Genomic DNA, 21,965 nt, shown 5'->3' with positions numbered 1-21,965 from the left:
AAACAATCGAACAAACATTATATGCGTTCGAGTTCGTCTTAAATATCAAATTCAAGCTCAAGTCGAACTTTAACCGAACGACTCACAAGTAGCATAACTCATTGCAACTCTAACTAAAATACATCTACTTTATATTTATTAAATTTTAATTTTAAATATAAAATACCATTTTAATAACTGAGCTAATTAAAATCTTAAATAATTTTTTTATCATTCAAAAAAAAAATTATGAATTCATTTCATTTAAAACATCTTAAATGAGTTCAATATTAAAAGAAAAAAAATATGAACATTTTAAACTCTAATATTGTTCGTTCAAAATTGTTTAACTAAACACTCTACCATTTATAAATTAAACACGTTTATTAATTAAACTAGCATTTAGCCTTAATTATAAAAAATTAAAAAAATTACCTTAATAACGTGATTTATAATTTAATTCAATATTTTTTTTATCTAATTATTAAAAAATATGACACAAAATAACAAATTTATTAAGTAGACATTCATTTAACTTTTTTCTCATTAGTTCACTTATTTTACCTTAATTTCTCGGTCAACTAAAATTATCATTTCTTACATAATAGATATTTCATATTACTAATCTCATAACCTCATTTTTGCACTCAACTATCTCAACAGTACCAATCCTTTATTACTGGTCTCTTATCCCTCGACAAATCAATCGTCAATCTCTCTCTCAACCCGGCAATCCAGATATTTTAAAAATTAAGCATCATTATATATATATATATATATAGTTAGTTAAAAAATTGAACTTATATTGTTAAAATTTCTCTCGTTCATCAACTTTGGTGTTGAATTTATAATATAAAGTGTTATTAGCATAGTTGGTTAAATGGTTGTACTTGTTGTGTTAGGTTGCAAGTTTAAAACATACATATAACATTTTTAATTTTATTTTTAACCGTTTTAAGTTTATGGGAGGGTCAATCCACAATTCGACCCAAATGTTCATTTACTCTCACATACATATTCAAATTAACCACAGCTCTCGACCCGGCAATTCGGACACTTTATAAATTAAACTTCATTTTATATATATATTAGTTAGTTAAAAAATTGAATTTATATTGTTAAAATGTCCCGCATTTATCAAATTGGGTGTTGAATTTAAAATATAAAGTGTTATTAGCCTAATTGGTTAAAATGTTATACTTATTTTGTTAGGTTGTAAGTTCGAAACATACATATAGTATTTTTAATTTTATTTTTAACCGTTTTAAATTTATGGGCGAGTCAACCCAAAATTCAACCCAAATATCTATTATTCTCACATATATATATCCAAATTAAACACAGCTCTCGACCCGGCAATCCGAACATTTTAAAAATTAAGCATCATTATAATTATATATATATATATATATATATAATATCACAATTTATAAATTACTAACAAATTGTAGAAATTGTGTTATAATCCTAATTAACTTTGTTGAATCATTTATTATAAAAGTGCAAAAATTAAATAATTAATAAAATAACCAAAAATTTAACTAATTAGTAATAATAAATTAAATATTAAAAAAAGTAAGAATAGTTATGCCTAAAGATGAATTGAAATTCTATTATTAAGAAAAGATTAATTCGTATTAAAAGAATAAAATCAATTATTTAAAAAAAGAGTACAAGTAATGTTAAATGGTTTTTTGTTTTAATGTCACGTGAGGTGAGGGGGAAGAGTTTGATGGCAGCAACTCACGTGCTCCCATACTCTGTCATAACTGGCTGCCGCGTGCGGTGGGGACACACTTTATACGATTTAACGTTTATTTTAATTTTAAATATAAATTTTATTAATAAATATAATGACACATAAAATAATAATATTAATAAGAAGAAGAAATAAAAGACATACAATAAAAATAAAAACTCTCATAAACACATTTTAGGGTTACGAGAGAAAAAAAAAGTCTATAATTATTTGTTATGTTTTAAAGTTTTAACAAGCCAACAAAACAAATTAAGTGGAGTCAAGGCCTTATTTGGATTAGGTTAATCATATCTTTATTAAAAAAAATTATAATCATAATATTTAAATTATTAATCAAAATAATTTTATTAAATATTAACATCGTTAATTATTTTTAAAAAAATCAATAACACCAAATAACCAATTAAATTATTTAATTCAAATCAACTAAATATTAAAAAATATTTTTTAAGTAAATTTAAAATTTAAATATATAAAATATTTTAATAATTATTCAAAATAATCTTAAAGAAACCTTATTTTTTTTATCAAATAAAATTTTGATTTCATAATTTTATAATATAATCCTTTTAATTCATAACATATATTTATTAACAATTTTAACTAAATAAAAGAAAATTTTAAGAGGGACAAAAATGGGAAGAAACAAAATGACAAACAATTATTTTGAATCATTAGGCTGAGTTTTTAAAAAAGAAAGGGCTATTACAATTTTAGATATTTTCGGTCAACTTATTAGAGCACATTAGTAAAAAAAAAAATACTCATTTTTTCTTTTATTATTATTATTATTATACTATTATTGTTTTTTTTGGGACGATTAAAAGATCTCCCGCGAAACAGCTTACAATTTTCCCGCTCAAAATCGGACGTTAATCTCCAGTCCAATTAAACCCTAGCAGAAGACAGCAGAAGCCAGACGAAGACGAAGAAGAAGAAGAAGAAAAGAAAGACAAAGGCATGAAGATCCGATCATTGAAGCTTCGAGAAGCTCACAAGAGTAAAAATGGAGTTCCATCTTTATGTTCTATCTTATGGGATCACCAGGCTCTCCATTTCGTCACTTCATCTTCTTCCGAACCCTCAATCTCCATTCACGACCCTCTAATCCACTCCAGTCACCCCAAAATTCTTCGTAATCATTTAGATGGCATCACAGCAATCTCTCTCAGTCCCAATTCCACTTGCCTCGCATCCGGTTCCATCGATCATTCAGTCAAACTCTACAAATTCCCAAGTATGAATCACCCTTCTTCACTATTGCAACACTATTTTTACTAATTATTTGTTTTTTCTATCAGGTGGAGAGTTTGAGACTAATATCACAAGATTCACTTTGCCAATTCGAGCTCTTGCTTTTAATAGTTCCGGTACCATGCTAGCTGCTGCCGGTGATGATGATGGAATCAAGCTGATCAACACAATCGATGGCACAATTGCAAGATTATTGAAAGGACATAGAGGTTCTGTTACTGGTTTGGCTTTTGATCCCCTTACTGAATACTTAGCTTCGGTTGATTCTGTTGGGACTGTAATCTATTGGGAACTTCAGTCAGGTAGAATACTGCACACTCTAACGGGTGCATCACCTGATTCTAGTTTAGATTTTTCTATTATAAATGTCCTCGCATGGAGTCCGGATGGGGAGGTTTTAGCTGTTCCTGGTTTGATGAATGATGTGGTTATGTATGATAGGGATACTGCAGAAAAACTCTTTGTTTTGAGAGGTGATCATGTTGACCGTGTTTGTTACTTGTCTTGGTCACCCAATGGGAAATACATTGCTACTTCTGGTTTAGATAAACAGGTCTTGATATGGGATGTGACTAAAAGGGTTGATATTGATAGGCAGAAATTTGATGATGTTGTGTGCTCAATGGCATGGAAGCCGACTGGAAATACTCTGGCTGTTATTGATTCTAAAGGAAGTTATGGTTTCTGGGAATCAGCTGTTCCTTCGTCGATGAAATCTCCTACAGAAGATATTCCGAATTCACAATCCAAAAAGAGTAATTTTCTCTTGTTCGACGACGAAGAAGATGAAGAGCAGCAGCCTGGTGTATCCGGTAGTTTGAGTGATCATATTGGTGAAGAAAGCAATGAAGAATCTGAACCGGTTTCCAGAAAAAGATTGAGAAAGCAGTCTGCACTCGAAGAATATGAAGACGACGATGATATTGATGTTGATAATGACTTTCCAAATGTTGTTTCCCGTAAGAAGAGAACAACCCAGATCAAGAAAGAAAAACGAGATCATACAGAAAAGGTGGCAAGAAGCACTGTCGTTTCAACTGGGCCAAAAATGCAAGAAGCATTTCAGCCAGGTTCCACTCCAGAGCAGCCTGGAAAAAGGCATTTTCTCTCCTATAACATGCTTGGATGTATAACTGCAATGGAACATGATGGTTACTCCCATATAGAAGTGTGTGAAAAAAAACAAAATCTCTAATAACTCTTTACTTTATACAAATATTAATGTCTTAACTAATTTGATGCAAGATCAGATAGATTTTCATGACACGAGCAGTGGCCCACGAGTTCCAGCAATGACAGATTACTTTGGCTTCACTATGGCTGCGCTAAATGAAAGTGGGAGTGTCTTTGCAAATCCATGCAAAGGAGAAAAGAACATGAGCACTCTTATGTTTCGCCCATTCAGTAGCTGGGCAAATAACAGTGAGGTTTGACTCTCTTTTTTTTTTACATAAAATATCATTATAAAACATCCATAAGTTGCTTACTTTTGATGAAAATCTCAGTGGTCTATGCGGTTTGAAGAAGAAGAGGTAAAGGCTGTGGCACTTGGCACTTCTTGGGTAGCTGCCATTACAAGTCTCAACTATCTTCGTATCTTCAGCCATGGTGGATTGCAGGTTTGTCAACAAAGTTATTTTGATCTCTTTCATAAAAAAGATGGACGTACCTTTGGGTATCTGAGTTATGATACATTGTCTTCCATTTCATTGTAGAGACATGTCCTCTCTCTTGAAGGCCCAGTGGTGTCTGCATCAGGCTTCGGGGATCAACTAATGGTTGTCACTCACGCGTCCCCTCCTTTTTCATCGAATGATCAGGTATCTTTTGATATAATATCATTATCTCTGAAAGAAATTGATGTATGAAACTTAACCATAATAAGAAAATAATGCAGAATCTGGAGTTTAGGGTATTCAACATTTCTAATGCAACTGAGCATGTCAAAGGAAAGCTTCCACTTACTCCTGGTTCAGTCCTAACATGGATTGGATTCAGTGAAGAGGGGAAATTGTGTTCATTTGATTCAATGGGTGTTCTTAGAGTTTATACAGATCAATATGGTGGAAGTTGGCTTCCTCTTTTCAGTTCTAGAAAAATTAAGAAACCTGAAGAGAACTATTGGGTAGTTGGGTTGAACTCAAGCAAACTCTTTTGCGTTGTTTGCAAATCTCCCGATTCATTTCCACAGGCAAGGATGATGCACCCTCATTCTCTTCTCTCCATTAAAACGATTCTCTCATTTTATTTTAACCCATTTGCTTATATATGATGTAGGTTTTCCCAAAACCGATTCTGACATTGTTAGATTTTTCGTTTCCTCTTGCTTCCTCTGATTTGGGAGCAGATGCACTTGAAAACGAGTTTATCTACCAGAATTTGCAACTTTCTCAGGTACATGTCATTTTTTGTGCAACATTTGCATCCCCATTTGGAAACACCTTCTTCTGAAATTGGATTTGTATTTTATGAACACAACAAGAGTGAATGGTTAATCATACAAACTACTACTGATAACACAATGGGATTGCAGATTAATAAAACAATAGATGAAATGACTGACACTGGGGTGGACACAACTGAGCTTGACGACGAAGCTTTTACTATTGAAGCAGGTCTTGATAGATGTATTTTGAAGCTTATAGCATCTTGTTGCAATGGTGAGCTGTTCTCTTCTTAGTTTGTTATTGTTGTTGTAACAGTTTTATTAGATATCTTTGAACAAGCTTAAAATATGGATTTGCAGGTGATAAACTGATTAGAGCTACAGAACTAGTGAAACTACTGTCCATGGAAAAATCAGTAAAAGGTGCAATAAAGCTTGTAACTGCACTAAAACTTCCAAATCTAGCAGAACGGTTCAATACCATATTGGAGGAAAGATTGATGAAAGAATCGAAGATTACGACTACAACAGCACCAGCACCAGCAGCAACAAAAGCTGTTCTCCCACAGAGAGATTCAAATGAAGATGAAAGAAAAAGTAAAAGTAAAAATGAAATAGAACCGGTTTCTTCTTCAATAAGGGAAGAAGAGAAGGTTAGTTTTCTTCCTAACAAAGTAAAATTAGTTAAGAAGAAGAAAAATGAGGGAATTGTTGAGGAAAATAAGGCACAACTTCCTCCTCCTTCTCCTCAAGTAGTACTACTAAAAACAAACCCATTTGCCAAATCACCAGCAACCAACCAACAAGAAAGGCTGTCTATATTTGATTCTCTTGTGAAAAAGAAGGATGACAGCAGTAATGGTAAAAAGTAGATAAAATAGTATGTTATGGTAAAATGTTGTTTGGTCTTTGTGGGCTGGCCAAGTGAAGTGAAGGTGCAAACAAAAAGTTGGGGATAATATGTGTGCCATAACAATCAACTTATTCCATATGTATCTTCAAGTCTTCCAATTTTTTGCCACTATTGAATTGGGTTTGGTTTCATAAAATAATGTCTTTTTTTTCTTCTTCTTTCTTGTAGATCATTATTTGAAAATTTTATATATGTTATGATTATGAAAAATCATACTGTTTTAAAGTTCATTTTATAATGCCAAATGAAATAACATATTACATTATGATTCATATAAAATCACACTAATAATCATAATTTGAATTACCATAAAGTAAATAGAGAATAATTTTGATAATTATCCATTTACAATCTTGTATAAAACCAAAAAATCACATCAAATTTCAGCTTTGGTGAATTTACTTAAATTGCAATTATAACAGAGATTGACATAATGGCCCTCTTTGAAAACAAGGGCTATATAACGCATTTTATTCCATTGAGAAGCTAAAAATTTTATCTTAAAAAGTATTACTATTTCATTCAATTACATTGTTCATATCAAATATGACCATTAACACATTTAAAAATATTTTCAAATTTTCAACTTCAAACCCAACTCCATTTCAAAACCTATTTCCAATTGCATATATTTTATTTAAATGTTAGACTATATATTGTAGAAGTTCATAACAAAGTGGTGTAAAAATTTATATTCACCATTTAATATATATATATTCCACAAATCAAATTGACCATAGTGAAATATTAAAGGAAAGGATATTACATTACAACTTTGGACATGAGAGAATCAATCATATAAGAATGTAACACTTACAACTCAAATCAAAATAGGGAATTAGTGAATCATTAGTTTTCTAAATCAATATCCTCATTTTGGCTATCGACTAGAAATAATTTTCCTTTCTCTTATTCACACTTATTGTAAAGTAACTTTTTATATATTTTCTTGTTAATCCCATAACTTTTGTGGGGAATTTTCCTCATAAGACAACTTGATTTGTTGACTTCTTTTCCTGTTTAGCTTCATTCTTCTCCTATAGTGTGAATTGGTCCTTCATTGAAAAAAAAAACTATTTTTATTATTAGGTTTTTTCTTAATTTTTTTTAAACTAAAAAAGTTAACACGATCCTAACACCCATGCATTTCACACACCTATTTATGCCAAAATCTTGACACTTGAATTACTCTAACGATAAAATACATACACCAAACATGACAAAATTAAAATTGATTGGAAATTACCAGAAAGAAGTTGTGTCGCGGAGCTTCTTAGCTTAGCTAGATAAGTTGGAGATCAATTTGTCGACATGGATGATAACGTCATCTATCCGAGGTCTAAGTGTGGGCTGGGGCTGGAGCATCCATTTTACAAACTGGTGAAAGGATTCTGGAAATGGTTTTAAACCAGTTGTAGTAGGCCATTTCACTTGTCCATTTATTATAGCCAACTGCAAACTTCCTCCAGATTCCCCCATTGCATACTCGAATGGAGATGACCCGTACCTATAACAAAACCAACCCAACTTAAACATTGATTACATATATAGAACAAGAAGAAGATCCGAAAATATTAAGAGCTTGTTTAATATAATTGAGTTATTTGATTATTTTCAAATAATCCATTAACACATCACATAACTTTTCAACAATCATCAATTAAAATATCATAAATAACCTAAAGTAGATTATTAAAACAAGATTTTGAATTCATAATTCAGATTTTTTCAAATAACCCAAGATCAAACAAGCTTAAATGGTAAAGGGAGAAGATACATATGTATATATGTAAGTCTTACATGATTACAAATAAGGTGCATCCTAATGACCAGATATCTGTTCTTTCATCAATATCTGCATGGCTTGGGCAATCCCACAACTCTGGAGCACGGTAAGGTGCCGAACAATGTTCAGATGCCCATTCCTGTTTATTTCATAATATAATACTTACTTCATACTAGACAAACAAACAAAATAAATGATATCACATTATGTGAAAAATATGTCAATCAAAAACAGGTAAAACACATAAATAAGTTGAAATTCTCCCATGAAATATTGTTTTTTGTTTTTATATACATAGTACAACTACAAACCCTTAAACTTTGCAACCATTTTGATATGACTATATAATATTTATGAGTGATCTCTTTTTAGAATATCTGTTGGTTCAATTATCTTCTGCCTATGTATAAGAATCACCTGCAATTGCAATGCCTCTGATCGAGAGCGAATTTCTCGTCTGGCAGGTCTAGTACTTCCAAAATCCATTATTACAGCCAAAGGTGGATGGTCTTTACTAAGTGTTAGCAGAACATTACCAGGTTTGACATCATTATGGGCATATGGAGGATTAAAATCATGCATATGTTTCAGTCCTGCACAAAGCTGCACAAATAAATGGTTAGATAATCTCTGAAAGTTCTGAGTATACAAACAACCGATCCTTACATACCTGTCTAAATATATGAAGAACATATATGGGAGCAAGAAAATCATTTGCATCTTTCAGATCATTGGCGTTCTCCAATAATGTTCCATCTAAGTGAACTGGAAACAACAAGTATGCTTCGTTCGTCCATGCTCTTTCTTGGGTAGGCTGAATAATCAAATATAATAGTTTCCTAAATGAGCTAGTTCAGAAGGTCACATGGTCCACTAAATTCAAACAGAAACAATTCAAAAGAAAGAAAAAAGCTAGAATTCCATTCATATGTGGCATAATTCGACACAAATAGCCAAACCAAGCCAATCATCGAAGAAAGTAGTAATGATGAGATGTAAACAACTACCAATTATTTATTATGCCTTCAATTTATATTAGACAATGGGAACAATAAATGATCAATCAATCAAATTCGCTTCGATTTCATAGTTCTGCCCTACAAGTGGTTTTTCACAAATATCTACAATATATTTACCATGAACATGTGATGGAAGGACATATTAACCTAGAAGTTAGTAGTTACATACAACTTGGTGTCATAACAATGTAAAGCGAAACATAATGATTACCTGAACTGCGATGATAGCCTGGTCAAGAAGTGGAAGCAGATTAGGGTGATTAAACAGAGACGAAACACGAATTTCTTCTCTAACCAGATCTAATTGCTCATTGTTCTGGACAAGAATTTTCTTCATAGCATACGTTCCATCATCTGGACATATATATACAGAAATTTCTCAGCTCGGACAAGAAGAATTCTGATCTATCGGTTATAACAGGCATTAGACAATTGGAATGAAATGAAAACGATTAAGAATCTGGATTATAGAAGGCTTAGTAGAAAGAGAAGAGGATCGAATTCGAACCAGAGATGTGAGAGGAGTTCTTGAATTTGATTGAGATACCACTGGCTGATGCTATATCTGATTGATCGAGTATCTCTTTAACAAGGTAAACATAAGCGAATCCTCCTTCACCGAGTAGACTGATGATCCTGAAACGGTTTTCATTAATCCACACCTCTCCTCCTCCTCCGCTGCTGTTGACGGCGTCGTAGAGTGCGCTCAGCCCCGAACACGAACATCCCATAGCTGTTATTCGAGTTGAATCTCTCTCTCTCTCAACTCCTTTCTAGAGTAAGAACTGAAGAGATGAAGGAGATGTCAATGGAGGTTTGGCTTCCTACAAGCTACTAACTAACTAACTAACCACTGCTATGCTCTCTTTTACTTCTCTTTTTCTTTTTTCTCCAACTAAATGCTATTATAGCTTTTATTATAAAAATATAAATAAAACTAACTTTTTGATTTGGGTTATTTAATTATTTTTCTAATATTTTTTTTAAATGATCTTTCCAAACTAAATTGTATAAAATAAAAATACAAAGACCAAAATAAAACCAATCAAAAAAATACAAAAACAATGTCTATTTTGGATGAGTGAAATTCATATTAAAATTGAATAAAATTATAATTCCAACTTAATTAATATTATCGTGGAATATACTCGTTCCTCCTCTTTAGCGGCAAAAAGAGGTGAATATCGCAAGTCCCTAATATCTCTAAGGTCTTGGGTTCGAGTCTATTAGACAACAAATTTCGCTCATCAGGTTAAATTGGTTGAGTAAATTTGCTGACTATATGTTTAATCCGCGGAGCTTAGTTGCATTTTAAAAAGAGAATCGAATTGTAATTCAATTCTAAATTCTTAAAAAAAAATTACAATATCAATTCATCAGGTCAATTGTGTTGGATAAATAATAAGGTATTTTTGTTTAAAAAACATAAAAAAAATATTTAAAACTATAATTCTGAACTGAAAAAATGAATTTGAGAATTATAAAAAAAGTAAATTCAATTAAATTTAATTAAAATTTTAATTCTTAATTTTAAATAATTTATCAAATCTCAGAATTTGAATTACATCCCATTCTAATTTTAATTCTATAGTCACATTCTAAAAGTAAGAAAAGAATAGTGAGGATGTGCACTAAAATTTTATTTATCATAAATTCTTTCTATTACTAAAATTTTAATTTATTCATTAATACATATTTACTTTATTTTTAATAAAATTTCATTTTAAATAAAAAAATATTTGATTAATTTAATAATCTACATTTTAGTTAAATAATTTTTCTCATTAAGAATAACTAGTTTGATAAATATGCATAAAAGAAATATTTTTGATATGTAGTTGGGTGATTTTTTTTTTTTTACAAGACGTAAATTCTCATTCATTCCCTCCCTCCCTCCCTCCCTCACTCAAGTTTTATTATTTAGTTTAATTAGTTATTTATTAGTTAATTTTTTCACATATTTTTATTATAATTTATTTTTATGTGAGACTAGCACAAACACCGTTATTCTAAATAAGGTTATCTCTGGGAGTCTGATTGAATAAGATGGATTTAATAAAAATTAAACAAAAAACCTCTATTCTATACAGAAATAGATCCAAAACAAAGTTGAATTTTGAATTAAAAAAAATATATTGATTGTATAAAATTTAAACAGTAAACCTCATTCTATGAAAAATCATCAATAATTTCCTATGGGGTAGTAGGGATGGCTAGTCAACAAGCCAGCATTAGGCTAAAGAAACTAAATTCCATTTTTTAAAATATGTAACCAAATCTTCTTTAATTCACTTTTCACGGAAACATCACCACAAAGAGAAACGAGATTATAATGAAAATTCAGTTCATTACAATCAGTAAATTGTGAAGACCAATTCGAAAAATAACACTTTTTCTTCGGTCCCTCAAGATGTCAATACTAGTTACTACCATTAGAAACAGCATTCAGTTCTAGAAATAATATAAAAAATTATGTCGAGAATATTGTAAACACCAAGTTTAAAGGCTAATAACCTCCCCAATACCGTTTAACATACTGGCCCAGACCAGATTACATGAACCCAAAAGGTGCGTTCACACTTTGACATAAGCCTGTACACTCTCATATAATACTTTCTCTTCTTCGGCTCGAGTTCAACTATCTAGGGCACCCATTGCCTTCATGTCTTCCAAGAAGGCCATGTAAGAGTCATCAATGCTCTGTGGTTTTGGTGCGCTAGATGAATTGGCCATCACTGGCTTAACAATGGTAGAAGTTGGAGCCATGGCCGGCTTGTTGTTAACTGTGGTTGCTGTAGAAGAAGGTGCCTTTGGCCTAGGTTTTGGGGTGGCGGTTTCTCTCCGAACACGCACTGAAGCAGGAACCTGAATTCGCAAAAAAGACATCTTACTAGTAATTTGGTCTAACCCAAAATTTCGAAGAACAGAAGAAACCTAGCTGGCAATCTCATCTAAATTTCATGATATCATATAGACACATAGGCACCTCCATTTGAAAATACTTAATGTTTTATGTATCTCTCCATTTTCACATATATAAAGAAGTTTGGAAACTAAATTTAGATTAAACTTTAAAGCAAATTCAATATTTTCTTATGTTTTTATAACTGGAACCAGATCCACATACAGAAACAATAATAAGGCCTTGTTTGATGAAAGGTCTATTATCCCATCATCAATCAAATCATCAACTAAAATACTTGTTGATTTTGTTTCTGGATCCATTTTCATAGATAAAAATGCTTGGAAACAAAATTTAGAGACATTAAAAAATTTAGTTATTGAATCTTATGATCTGGTATCTGGAAAAATAAGACCTTGTCTGATGAAGGATCCCTTATCCCCCATCATCAATCAAATCATCTACTTTTTCATCAAACAAATTTTTTTTTTCCCAAATAATCCTACATCTATCTACACATGCTCCTAGCTGGCAATTCCAACTACATTTCATGATATAACAGTAATCTATGTCATTTACAGAAAAAACTCACCATGGCAGTTAGTTCAGGAGTGTGTTGGGCAAGGGGCCTCTTGACAACAGTAGCAGCTGCTGATTTGACATACGAGGGTTTTGGAGGAGGACCAAGAGCTCTAGCAAAATATTCTTCTTGGAAAAAAGGAGGTGGGCCAGGTGGAAGTGGTGGTCTGATCATCATGGGAAGTGGTGGTGGTCCGGGTGGAAGACCAAACGGTGGCCTTGGAATCATAGGCATCATCAATCCAGTTGAAGGAGGTTGTCCAGGAGGAGGAGGCGGGCGCATAGCAGGTGGGGGTGGAGGTGGGGGAAGTCGTGAAATTCCTGGGGGCAGAAGAACATCAGGTTGCTGCATATTTGGGAAGGAAGGTACATGTCCTGGTGGCTGTAACCTAGGGGGTGGTGGTGGTGGTGGAGGGAGGAGCATTTTAGCTGAATCATTTGTTCCTACGGAATTTAATGCTTCCAGTTCAGATGATGAACCATCTTCAGACTGATAGCTTATCACCTTCCCTGGTGGTGGGGGAAGTGGAGGTTGGATGGTAGGTGCCTAACAAATAAATTCAATATCATATAGCAAAATCAAATTAATGAAACAGGATTACAGAAAAAGAAAAAAAGAGAGGCTATATTCAAGAAACATATGGTATTTAATTCACATGTTCGGTATATAGACATTGTTTGTATTATTGTAAGTCGTATTTGCGAAAACATTGTTAAAACAAAGAAGTCCCACCATCAGAAAAATGAATCTAGCCCTATATTTCTCTACAGCTCTCATGAACAATGAATAGGCCTTGTTTGATGTGGGTTATTTGAGATTAATTTCAAATAACTCACTATTCAATCAACAATATGGTCATTAATCAAATCATTCAAAGTATCAACTAAAATACTAAAATACCATCTAGTTCAAAAAAGTATATATTTTATTATATATTTAGACTCCTAATGTCATAACCTTATTTTCAATCACATACATCAAACAAGGTTATTTGAAAATAATCAGTTAAACTGAGATACCCTCATTTTAAATAAAAATAAAAACAGTATATTTTCATGATATATTTAGACTCCCAATGTCTTTTTACTCGAATAACCTCAAATAACCTGATTTTCATTAACCCACCATCAAACAAGGGTATTCAAATAACCCTACATCTAACAAGGGATATGTCAAATCCTAATTCCAACTATCTTTAAGTGAAAACAGGTGAAAATATTTCAAGAAATGAAGCATCTATACCTGAACAGACTCCTTGTTATTCAAATCATCCGCCTTTTCAGAAGAATTTTTCTCCATTTCACTTCCTGCAGTTCCAGGTGGTGGAGGCTGTGTAGACTGACGGAGTGGAGGAGGTGGAGGAAGGGGAGGCCATAACTGACCTTGTTCTTTGGATGGGGGGGCAGGAGGAGGTGGTGGTGGCGGCAAAGATGAACCTCCTTCAGATACTAATGGAGGAGGGGGCGGCGGAGGAGGCAAAGGCAAAGAAGCAGGCATAACCGAACCATCACCAGCTTCCGCCTCAGTTCCCTGAGGAAGAGGTGGTGGAGGTGGGGGTGGAGGAGGAACTAGAAAAGCAGCGTCTTCTGATTCCGACATGGATGAAGAAGCAGCACCACTGGATGATGCAGCAGATAGTGGAATTCTGGGACCTGACAAAGTTTAAGTCTCAGACCATCAGCCCAATAGAGAAAAAACGTAAAAGGAGAATATAAAAAAAGATTGCCTAAGAGATCAAACGTCTCAAATTCCCACTAAGAACGCTTAGCTTCTTCCAGGGAATAAACCCTCGTTTCCAACAAAAATTAAAATAAAATAAAGAGTAACTGAAACTCACCTATAGATGATTTTAACATGGGTGGCTTTCCAGGGGGTGGGGCTCCGGTAGGGTTAAGTGTAGGGTGATAATAAACTGAATCCTGAAATTAAAAAAATATCTAGATGGGGTTATATGAGGAATAGTAGTGTCATATGCTAGACTTCAATTACCAAGATGTGAAATTACTTCTGGTTGTGGGTGTTTAGCTCTCTCTTCTTCTTCAGCAGTAGTCCGCCTTCGAGGAGGCCCTAAATGACTGCATTGTCATAGGTAAAACATTAAGTCCAATAAGAGAAAATTCGCAAAAAAAAAATTATGATGTTGAAAACTACAGATTTAAGTCCTTCACGAAATAACTGGTTCAGGCAATATCAACCTGAACATAACTGGTTCTTCACCCTTCTCCCTTTGTTTCTCTTCATATTCCTGTCAACAATAGTCGGGATCACTTTGATCATTCACAACTCAAATGAATATTGAAATCCTCTTAAGACTAATTAAAACCTAATGATGGATTAGTTTTCAACAATTCAGGCAACATCTACCGAGTCTTAAAACAATGAGTAGATATAAAAAGAGTGATTGTGTAAGGTAATAATGGAGAAAGCATACTATTTTACATTAATAAAACATAAATGTTTCTCCATCTAACATGTAACTTGGGTGAAATCGATGTATTACAAAAGAGAACAAAATTAAATGTGGCCTCGGCTTGTTGGGAGAACTGAAAAGAACATATGGGGATTAAAAATGAAAAGAGAGAATTTGGGTTGTTTGGTATACCATTTATTCATGTTGATCATGATTCAATCTTACATTTGTTATGTTTGTCAAAAATCACAATCATGCAGAAAATAATTTGTTTAATGATCTAAGAAAATAATCTGATCATGATTCAGAAAATAATTTGAAGGCCAAATGAAGCAACAAAAGTTACACTAGAAAATAATCTAGAAAAATCTTATGCCAAACGAAAAAAAAATAACTTTCAATTTGAACTTTGGCAATATTTCAATAGCTGTGATTGTGTGTGACAGATCATAACAAAGTACCAAGTTTCCAAATATGCTCAATATTACACTAGAGCTCAAAAATTGAACCACAAAAGTTAGCCTGCTAACATACTTAGAAGAGAACTGAAACACGTCATTTTGGTAACCCGACAATGAACAATTTAGTTGCTGAAACACTATAGAAAACAATTTCACCAAAGTGTGAAGCATTACCTTCCTCTTTTTAAGAACAAGGTTGAGAGTGTCCTCTAATTGTCTCTTTTTGTGTTTCCTAGCTTTGTCAAGAGCACCTTCGGCCTCTAAATACATACAAAAAAATAACAGTGAATGAAAAGTTCCCTGTGATGCTCATAGTATGGACTATATAGATCCACCACAAATGCATGACAAATGGTTTATTTAAATATCACTATTCTTGAATCTTAAAAATATCCTACAATGAAATAATAAATAATGACAATTATGATTATTGCAATATTTTATTATGTGTTTTAATATAAAATAGATTTGAAGCTGTCACTTTCGGAACCTATAATCACCTCATCATAGAAGATCCCAAAGTAACTAATTAAGACATCAATGCAACACTTCAGAGCTCCCAAAAAGTGATAAAATTCTTGAACTATTTTAGAAGGTTGGAGACTTTTCACTTATGAAATTGTCAGTTTCTTGGTCCACCACCTAAAACTATCTTCAATTGATGCTACTCCAGGTTTCCACCATAATACTAGCTTTATGATTGTAAAGTTGAAAATATGAAGTTCGACAAAACCGAATGTATCAATGGCAACAATATCATATTTACAACAGAGGAAGCAATGGCAAGGATGGAGTTGCTACTTACTCATCATCTCTAACTTGTCAATTTGATCCCTTAGTGTCTCAGGATCCTTCTTTAAAATCCCCACCTCTCTCACCTTCTTCCTTTCTTTTTTATTCTGTCAAGGCATAAACCAATGAAGGATAAGAATTATAAAATACTTTTTAAGGAATAACTTTAATATGGTATCTAAAACTAGCTCAACAAAATTGAATTCGTGGACACCCATTTCCTCATAAAATCAATCCAATCAACCAAACTTATGAATTTTGCAAATGAATCGAAAACCAAGCACATAAGTACAAGGGGTCGTCAGATTCCCGAAATGAAATAACAATTAGGGCAAGGAAAAACAACAATCTAGAGAATATTGCATAATTTATTGGAGAAACTAAAGAAAGAGAGAAACAATAGCCCCAGTTCAGAGAGGATGCAAATGAAAGTCAAGAGATTGTGATTTACCCTTTTGAGTTCCTTCTTGCGAAGCTCCTTACGATATGCATCGGTAGGATTCATAACTTTTCCTCCCTTTGTTGTCTTCATCTTCTTCTTCTTCTTCTTCTCTGTTGTTCCTGTATCTGATTATTATTATTATTATCCAAAGGTATCGTCTTTCTCTTCTCGCAGTTCTTCCCTGGACAACTCAGGCGACACCCAAAACTCGTAGAGCCTTTAGATATGATTGAAACCACGACACAGCAAAAAGGAAATGTCAATAATCAATATTTAGCACTTTCCGGGTCGACACAACTCGATCCATGTTATTTAGGCCCGGCCCAAATACATTTTTATAAAGTCTATATTTTAATATAAAAAATAGTAATTAATATAATTCTAGAGGTGGATTCGGGTTGATGACAGGTTAACGGGTTGAAGAATATTAATTGGATCAAAATTTTGAACTTGACATCTCTATTTCAAATTACAGTAAAACTATATAGGGATAGGATTATTTTATTAATTTAACGAGATATTATTATATCGATAAATTAATAATTTATTAATTTAATTTTTTTTATGTATAATTTTTAAATTTTCAAGTCCAATATATTACCTACCATGTATATTAATTAAAAATGAAAAATAAATTACAAAAATAAAAAAACAAGTTCTAAAACACATTCTATGAATGTATATTTATAATTAATTGAATAATTAAAAAGTTAATTCATAATACTAAAAAGTTAGTACATATTATCAAAGTAGTACATTAAATATGGTTAGAAATTGATCACTATAAAATGTCTATTATTAATTTTTTTAAATCACATCAACTATGACTCTTAAACTAAAAGGTGTTAAAAAATCAAGCATGACTAATTAGCAATGAAAAATGTTATGCGGGTATATGATGAACTCTTCATAACTTTTTGTTGTAATACAATAAGACAATGCCCAAACTCTTAAGCGCAATGAGAAGATTTAAAGATAAACTCAATATAGATTTGAAGTCTAAAAAAAAAACAAGTGACTATAGATTCATTTTTTATTAGACAATTTTAAATTTGGAATTTTTTAGGGTGTGTTTGGTATAACCCTAGAATTGACATTAGAATTGGAATTGGAGGGTCCAATTCCAATTATTATGTTTGTTAGACACTTTAATATTAAGAATTGGATTTGGAATTAGAATTTTAATGGAATTCAATATAGTGTAATTTTATAGTTCTCAATTGAAACTTTTTTAGGTCAGAATTGCAATTCCAATTTTTTTAATTATTCAACACGTTTTTAACTCATTAAACAAATATTTTATTCATTTAAGATGTTTTGACTCGCTTAATACATTTTTAGTTTTAATAAGTATTTAACTCGTTTTAATTCATTTCACACGTTTTTGACACGTTTTAACACGCTAAACACGTTTAGGCCTGTTTAACACGTTTTTTATATTTTAACATGTTTATGACACGTTTAACACGTTTTGACACATTTAACATGTTTTCATATTTTTTACACGTTTAACACGTTTTTTGCACGTTGAACACGTTTTTGATACGTTTTGACACGTTTAATATGTTTTTCACGTTTTGACACGCTTAACACAGTTTTCACGTTTTTGGCACATTGAATACGTTTTTGACACGTTTAACATGGTTTTCACGTTTTTGATACGTTTAACACGTTTTTGACATGTTTAACCTGTTTTTCACGTTTTTGGCACGTTTAACACAATTTTCACATTTTTGACATGTTTAACACGTTTTCACACATTAAACACGTTTAACATGTTTTTAACACGTTTCACACGTTTAACATGTTTTTACATTTTTGGCACGTTTAACAAAATTTTCACGTTTTGGCACATTGAACACGTTTTTTATACGTTTAACATGTTTTTCATATTTTTGACACGTTTAACACATTTTTGGGATATTGAACACGTTTTGATATGTTTTTGACATGTTTAATATGGTTTTCACGCTTTGACATATTTAACACGTTTTCTACACGTTTAACATGTTTTTCACATTTTTGGCACATTTAACACGTTTTTGACACGTTTAACACGTTTTTCACACATTAAAAACGTTTAACATGTTTAACATGTTTAACACATTTAACATGTTTTTGACATGTTAAACATATTAAAAACGTGTTAAACTTGCTAAAATGTGTAAAACGTGTTAAACGTGCCAAAAATGTGAAAACATGCTAAACGTGCCAAAAATTTAAAAACATGTTAAACGTGTGAAAAACGTGTTAAATGTGTTAAAGTGTCAAAAACGTGTTAAACGTGAAAAACATATTAAACGTGTCAAAAACATATTAAATGTGTCAAAACATGTTTAATGTGCTAAAAATATGTTGAACGTGCCAAAAATGTGTTAAACTTGTCAAAACATGTTGAACGTGCCAAAACTTGTTAAACATGTTAAAACGTGTTAAATGTGCCAAAAATGTGTAAAATGTGTTAAACATGCCAAAAAACATGTTAAATGTGCAAAAACGTAAAAACATTTGAAACATGCCAAAAACGTGTTAAATGTGCCAAAAATGTAAAAACATATGAAACGTTTGAAAAACGTGTTAAACGTTTTAAAGTTTTAAAAACGTGTTAAACGTGTCAAATATGTGGAAAACGTATTAAACGTGCCAAAAACGTAAAAAACATGTTAAATGTGTCAAAATGTGTTAAACGTGTGAAAAACGTGTTAAACATGTCAAAACGTGTTAAACATGCAAAAAATGTGAAAAACATGGTACACGTGTAAAAAACGTGTTAAACATGTGAAAAACATGTTAAACGTGCAAAAAAACGTGTTAAACTAATAGTTAACAATAATGGCTAAGTGTAAATACCAATCGCTATTATCAAGATAGTAGCGATTGGTTATAATTTCAATCGTTACTATCTTGATAATAACGATTGATATTTACACCAATTGCCATTATTGTTAGTTATTAGCCCAACTTTTATTAATTGATAGTACGTTTTTATATCAATCGGTTAGTACGTTTCTATATCAATCGGTTAGCAAATTAGGCTTTCTATTGTATTTTCTTTCTTTGCCTATTAGAGATATATCTAGGCTTTCTATTGATCAATGGGGAGGCAATGGTCAGAAGTCGAAGACGGCTCGTGATGGAGAAGCTGAAAGCCCCCAAAGTATTTTTTTCCTATATCTCTCGTTCTCAGGAATTCTGTTTACCGTTTTCAGCTCATTATGGTTTTTTTCTCTTCTTAGGGAGTCAACTAGTAACAAGTATCAGCCAAATCCATGATCTGTGAAGATTTTTCGATTCGTTGAACTGCCGTTAATGTTAATACAGATCCGTGATAGTCTTGGATGCTCTTTGTTACTCCACAGTAATTTGCGGTTGTGAAATCACGGTAATACGGGGAAGCAGGTACTGCTCGGACTAATATCGGTTCTGGTCTGTTGTATAATGGCATCCAAATTGTGAGTACTGATTTGCATTAATATATGAAATGATGGTATTATGTTTAACTGACATACTGAAATGTTCATTACAACAGGGTGCTTCAATTGGATTCTATTTCATTAACAGGCCTGAGTGGATGGTTGTTGGTCATGCTTGTTCAGCATATTCGTATGTATCGGTTCCTCTATACGACACTCTTGGTATGTAGATTATTTTAATGTTGAATTTGTGCTATGTATTGTTTAAATTAAGAACATTTTGATATCTTACCGATAGATGAACACATTCCATCACTTCCTTCGACAACATGAATTAAAGTAATATCTTATTCGAGACTCCTTAAACAGGTAATTTTATATTCTTGTCAATAAATAATATTAACATAGCCACAGTTTCTTGGTTGATTTGAAAGTTTTTACTGTGCTTTTTTAGGTTTTGGGCAAATGTAGCATGTGTTTTACTTGCATTTATTTATTTTCTTTCTTTCTTTTTTTGAAAAAAGAATGAGAATTTCATTAAAACCATGATAGATGCAAACGTTTCATTTCCCTATGTAGAAATTTATTCAAGAAGTACAAGTCATGACACATGTAGTCATTAACTTATGTAACAAGACAAAAGCATACAAACCTTACAAATCAACATGAACTCACGAATTCTCTAGGAACTCCATCATTACTTGCTTCTATTAGGTTTTTTTTTTTTTTTTTTTCTGCATTGCCCATGTTTTTGCTTGAACTCATTATTAATATGATCAAAAACATATATTTCTTTCATGGGTACTTCTATTTCCATGGTATTCTCTACTTAAATAATTTTCATTGCTAGCTGAAGGTCATTGGTTTATTTTTTGAAATAGAAATCTTGATCTTTGACTTTAAAAAGAGTTACACTTGTTACCACTCAATTTCATTATGCTGTCATCCTATCCATTACTAAATGTGTACACTGTATGTATACTAAAATGAGATTATATGACAAAATGGTAAACTAGAAGATATTATTATTTAGTTGAAGCAAAACAAAATGAAATATGGAGATAAATTCTGAGGCACATCACAATATTTTTTTGTAGGGTCATGGTAGCCCTCATCCATTCTGCCCACCAAAACCAGATGATGTTGCTACTATTTGCTATACAAGCGGCACAACTGGAACACCTAAGGTATTGCTAACTGTATATGACCTGTTATCTTTTGAGTTCATTTATTATAGCTTATGTAGAAATATGTAATGATTTTAACATTATAACCATTCGCAAGGGGGTTGTGTTGACACATGGAAATTTGATTGCCAATGTAGCTGGGGCATGCCTTAATATCAAATTCCATCATTCAGATATGTGAGTAGAAAAACAGTTTAGTTTGGGAGCAATTCAGAATTTTCCACTAATTATTCCCTATGAACTTCACAGATTCATTTCCATAATCTCTTTATGTATTTTGTCCAGATTCATTGTTCTCTGAATATGCTGTTAGGAATAACCTTAAAAGCATAATGGCGCACAATACTGGTTTTTGTTATTTTTTGCTTGTTGAACAAATCTCAAAACCCTTTATTGAATTTATCTATTGTTTTTTTAGGCGAAGCAATTTCGTGTTCGACAAGCAGCTGTAGGTCCAGATGAACCTCATGCTGCAAGCACAACCTGGCCAGAAGCCATTTTAGAAAAGCAAGGTCTGGATTTTATGGATTCTGATGTTGAAGCCCCAGATTTAGAAAGTTTTCTAAGAGCTGAACTTCCTGCCCATTCTAAGTTGCATAGAGGGCAGTTGAGGAATGGACTTCGCTATCTAATTTTATCAAATAAAGTTCCACAAAGCAGGTAATATGTCTGCAAAAAATAG

At 32.1% G+C, this 21,965-nt stretch overlaps 3 protein-coding genes and 1 long non-coding RNA gene across 4 annotated transcripts; 2 read left to right on the top strand and 2 right to left on the bottom strand.

The window, feature by feature from the left end:
• The first annotated feature begins 2,585 nt into the window (after positions 1-2,585).
• LOC124933023 (protein ENHANCER OF LHP1 1) lies at positions 2,586-6,445 on the top strand. The gene is made up of 9 exons (XM_047473747.1): positions 2,586-2,975; positions 3,040-4,160; positions 4,243-4,419; positions 4,498-4,611; positions 4,708-4,812; positions 4,890-5,183; positions 5,270-5,386; positions 5,526-5,652; positions 5,739-6,445. Exons 1-9 carry the CDS (start codon positions 2,699-2,701, stop codon positions 6,248-6,250), a joined length of 2,844 nt encoding a protein of 947 aa, XP_047329703.1. The 5' UTR covers positions 2,586-2,698; the 3' UTR covers positions 6,251-6,445.
• A 1,074-nt stretch (positions 6,446-7,519) lies between these two features.
• On the bottom strand, positions 7,520-9,916 carry LOC124932032 (probable serine/threonine-protein kinase DDB_G0291350). The gene is made up of 6 exons (XM_047472632.1): positions 9,605-9,916; positions 9,308-9,450; positions 8,748-8,891; positions 8,495-8,680; positions 8,092-8,216; positions 7,520-7,798 (listed from the first exon to the last, which is right to left on the bottom strand). The coding sequence occupies exons 1-6, from the start codon at positions 9,825-9,827 to the stop codon at positions 7,570-7,572; spliced, it is 1,050 nt and encodes a 349-aa protein (XP_047328588.1). The 5' UTR covers positions 9,828-9,916; the 3' UTR covers positions 7,520-7,569.
• Positions 9,917-11,426: 1,510 nt separating this feature from the next.
• LOC124930723 (protein EARLY FLOWERING 5) lies at positions 11,427-16,915 on the bottom strand. Its single transcript, XM_047471070.1, has 9 exons — positions 16,693-16,915; positions 16,255-16,348; positions 15,624-15,709; positions 14,774-14,823; positions 14,584-14,653; positions 14,416-14,497; positions 13,821-14,230; positions 12,591-13,124; positions 11,427-11,961 (listed from the first exon to the last, which is right to left on the bottom strand). Exons 1-9 carry the CDS (start codon positions 16,771-16,773, stop codon positions 11,731-11,733), a joined length of 1,638 nt encoding a protein of 545 aa, XP_047327026.1. The 5' UTR covers positions 16,774-16,915; the 3' UTR covers positions 11,427-11,730.
• A 3,466-nt stretch (positions 16,916-20,381) lies between these two features.
• Positions 20,382-21,484, top strand: LOC124933053. Its single transcript, XR_007098808.1, has 3 exons — positions 20,382-20,465; positions 21,194-21,283; positions 21,381-21,484. It is a non-coding gene; the product is annotated as an uncharacterized LOC124933053 (long non-coding RNA).
• The last annotated feature ends 481 nt before the right edge of the window (positions 21,485-21,965 follow it).

The sequence above is a fragment of the Impatiens glandulifera genome, chromosome 3 (genome assembly GCF_907164915.1).
Source record: "Impatiens glandulifera chromosome 3, dImpGla2.1, whole genome shotgun sequence".
Classification (NCBI taxonomy): Eukaryota; Viridiplantae; Streptophyta; class Magnoliopsida; order Ericales; family Balsaminaceae; genus Impatiens; species Impatiens glandulifera.
This window is presented reverse-complemented; position numbering and strand designations above follow the sequence as displayed.

What these genes read in the sequence shown, in the direction of transcription:
- LOC124933023 (XM_047473747.1), top strand. Translation starts at nt 2,699, where the DNA reads ATGAAGATCCGATCATTGAAGCTTCGAGAAGCTCACAAGAGTAAAAAT. An exon ending in CTTTTTCATCGAATGATCAG is followed by an intron (nt 4,813 to 4,889) that starts GTATCTTTTGAT and finishes AAAATAATGCAG; the next exon opens with AATCTGGAGTTTAGGGTATT. An exon ending in TATAGCATCTTGTTGCAATG is followed by an intron (nt 5,653 to 5,738) that starts GTGAGCTGTTCT and finishes ATGGATTTGCAG; the next exon opens with GTGATAAACTGATTAGAGCT.
- LOC124932032 (XM_047472632.1), bottom strand. Translation starts at nt 9,827, where the DNA reads ATGGGATGTTCGTGTTCGGGGCTGAGCGCACTCTACGACGCCGTCAAC. An exon ending in TTCTTCATATATTTAGACAG is followed by an intron (nt 8,681 to 8,747) that starts GTATGTAAGGAT and finishes TTATTTGTGCAG; the next exon opens with CTTTGTGCAGGACTGAAACA. An exon ending in CAGAGGCATTGCAATTGCAG is followed by an intron (nt 8,217 to 8,494) that starts GTGATTCTTATA and finishes TGAAATAAACAG; the next exon opens with GAATGGGCATCTGAACATTG.
- LOC124930723 (XM_047471070.1), bottom strand. Translation starts at nt 16,773, where the DNA reads ATGAAGACAACAAAGGGAGGAAAAGTTATGAATCCTACCGATGCATAT. An exon ending in TTGTTCTTAAAAAGAGGAAG is followed by an intron (nt 14,824 to 15,623) that starts GTAATGCTTCAC and finishes TATTGTTGACAG; the next exon opens with GAATATGAAGAGAAACAAAG. An exon ending in GAAGAACCAGTTATGTTCAG is followed by an intron (nt 14,654 to 14,773) that starts GTTGATATTGCC and finishes ATGACAATGCAG; the next exon opens with TCATTTAGGGCCTCCTCGAA.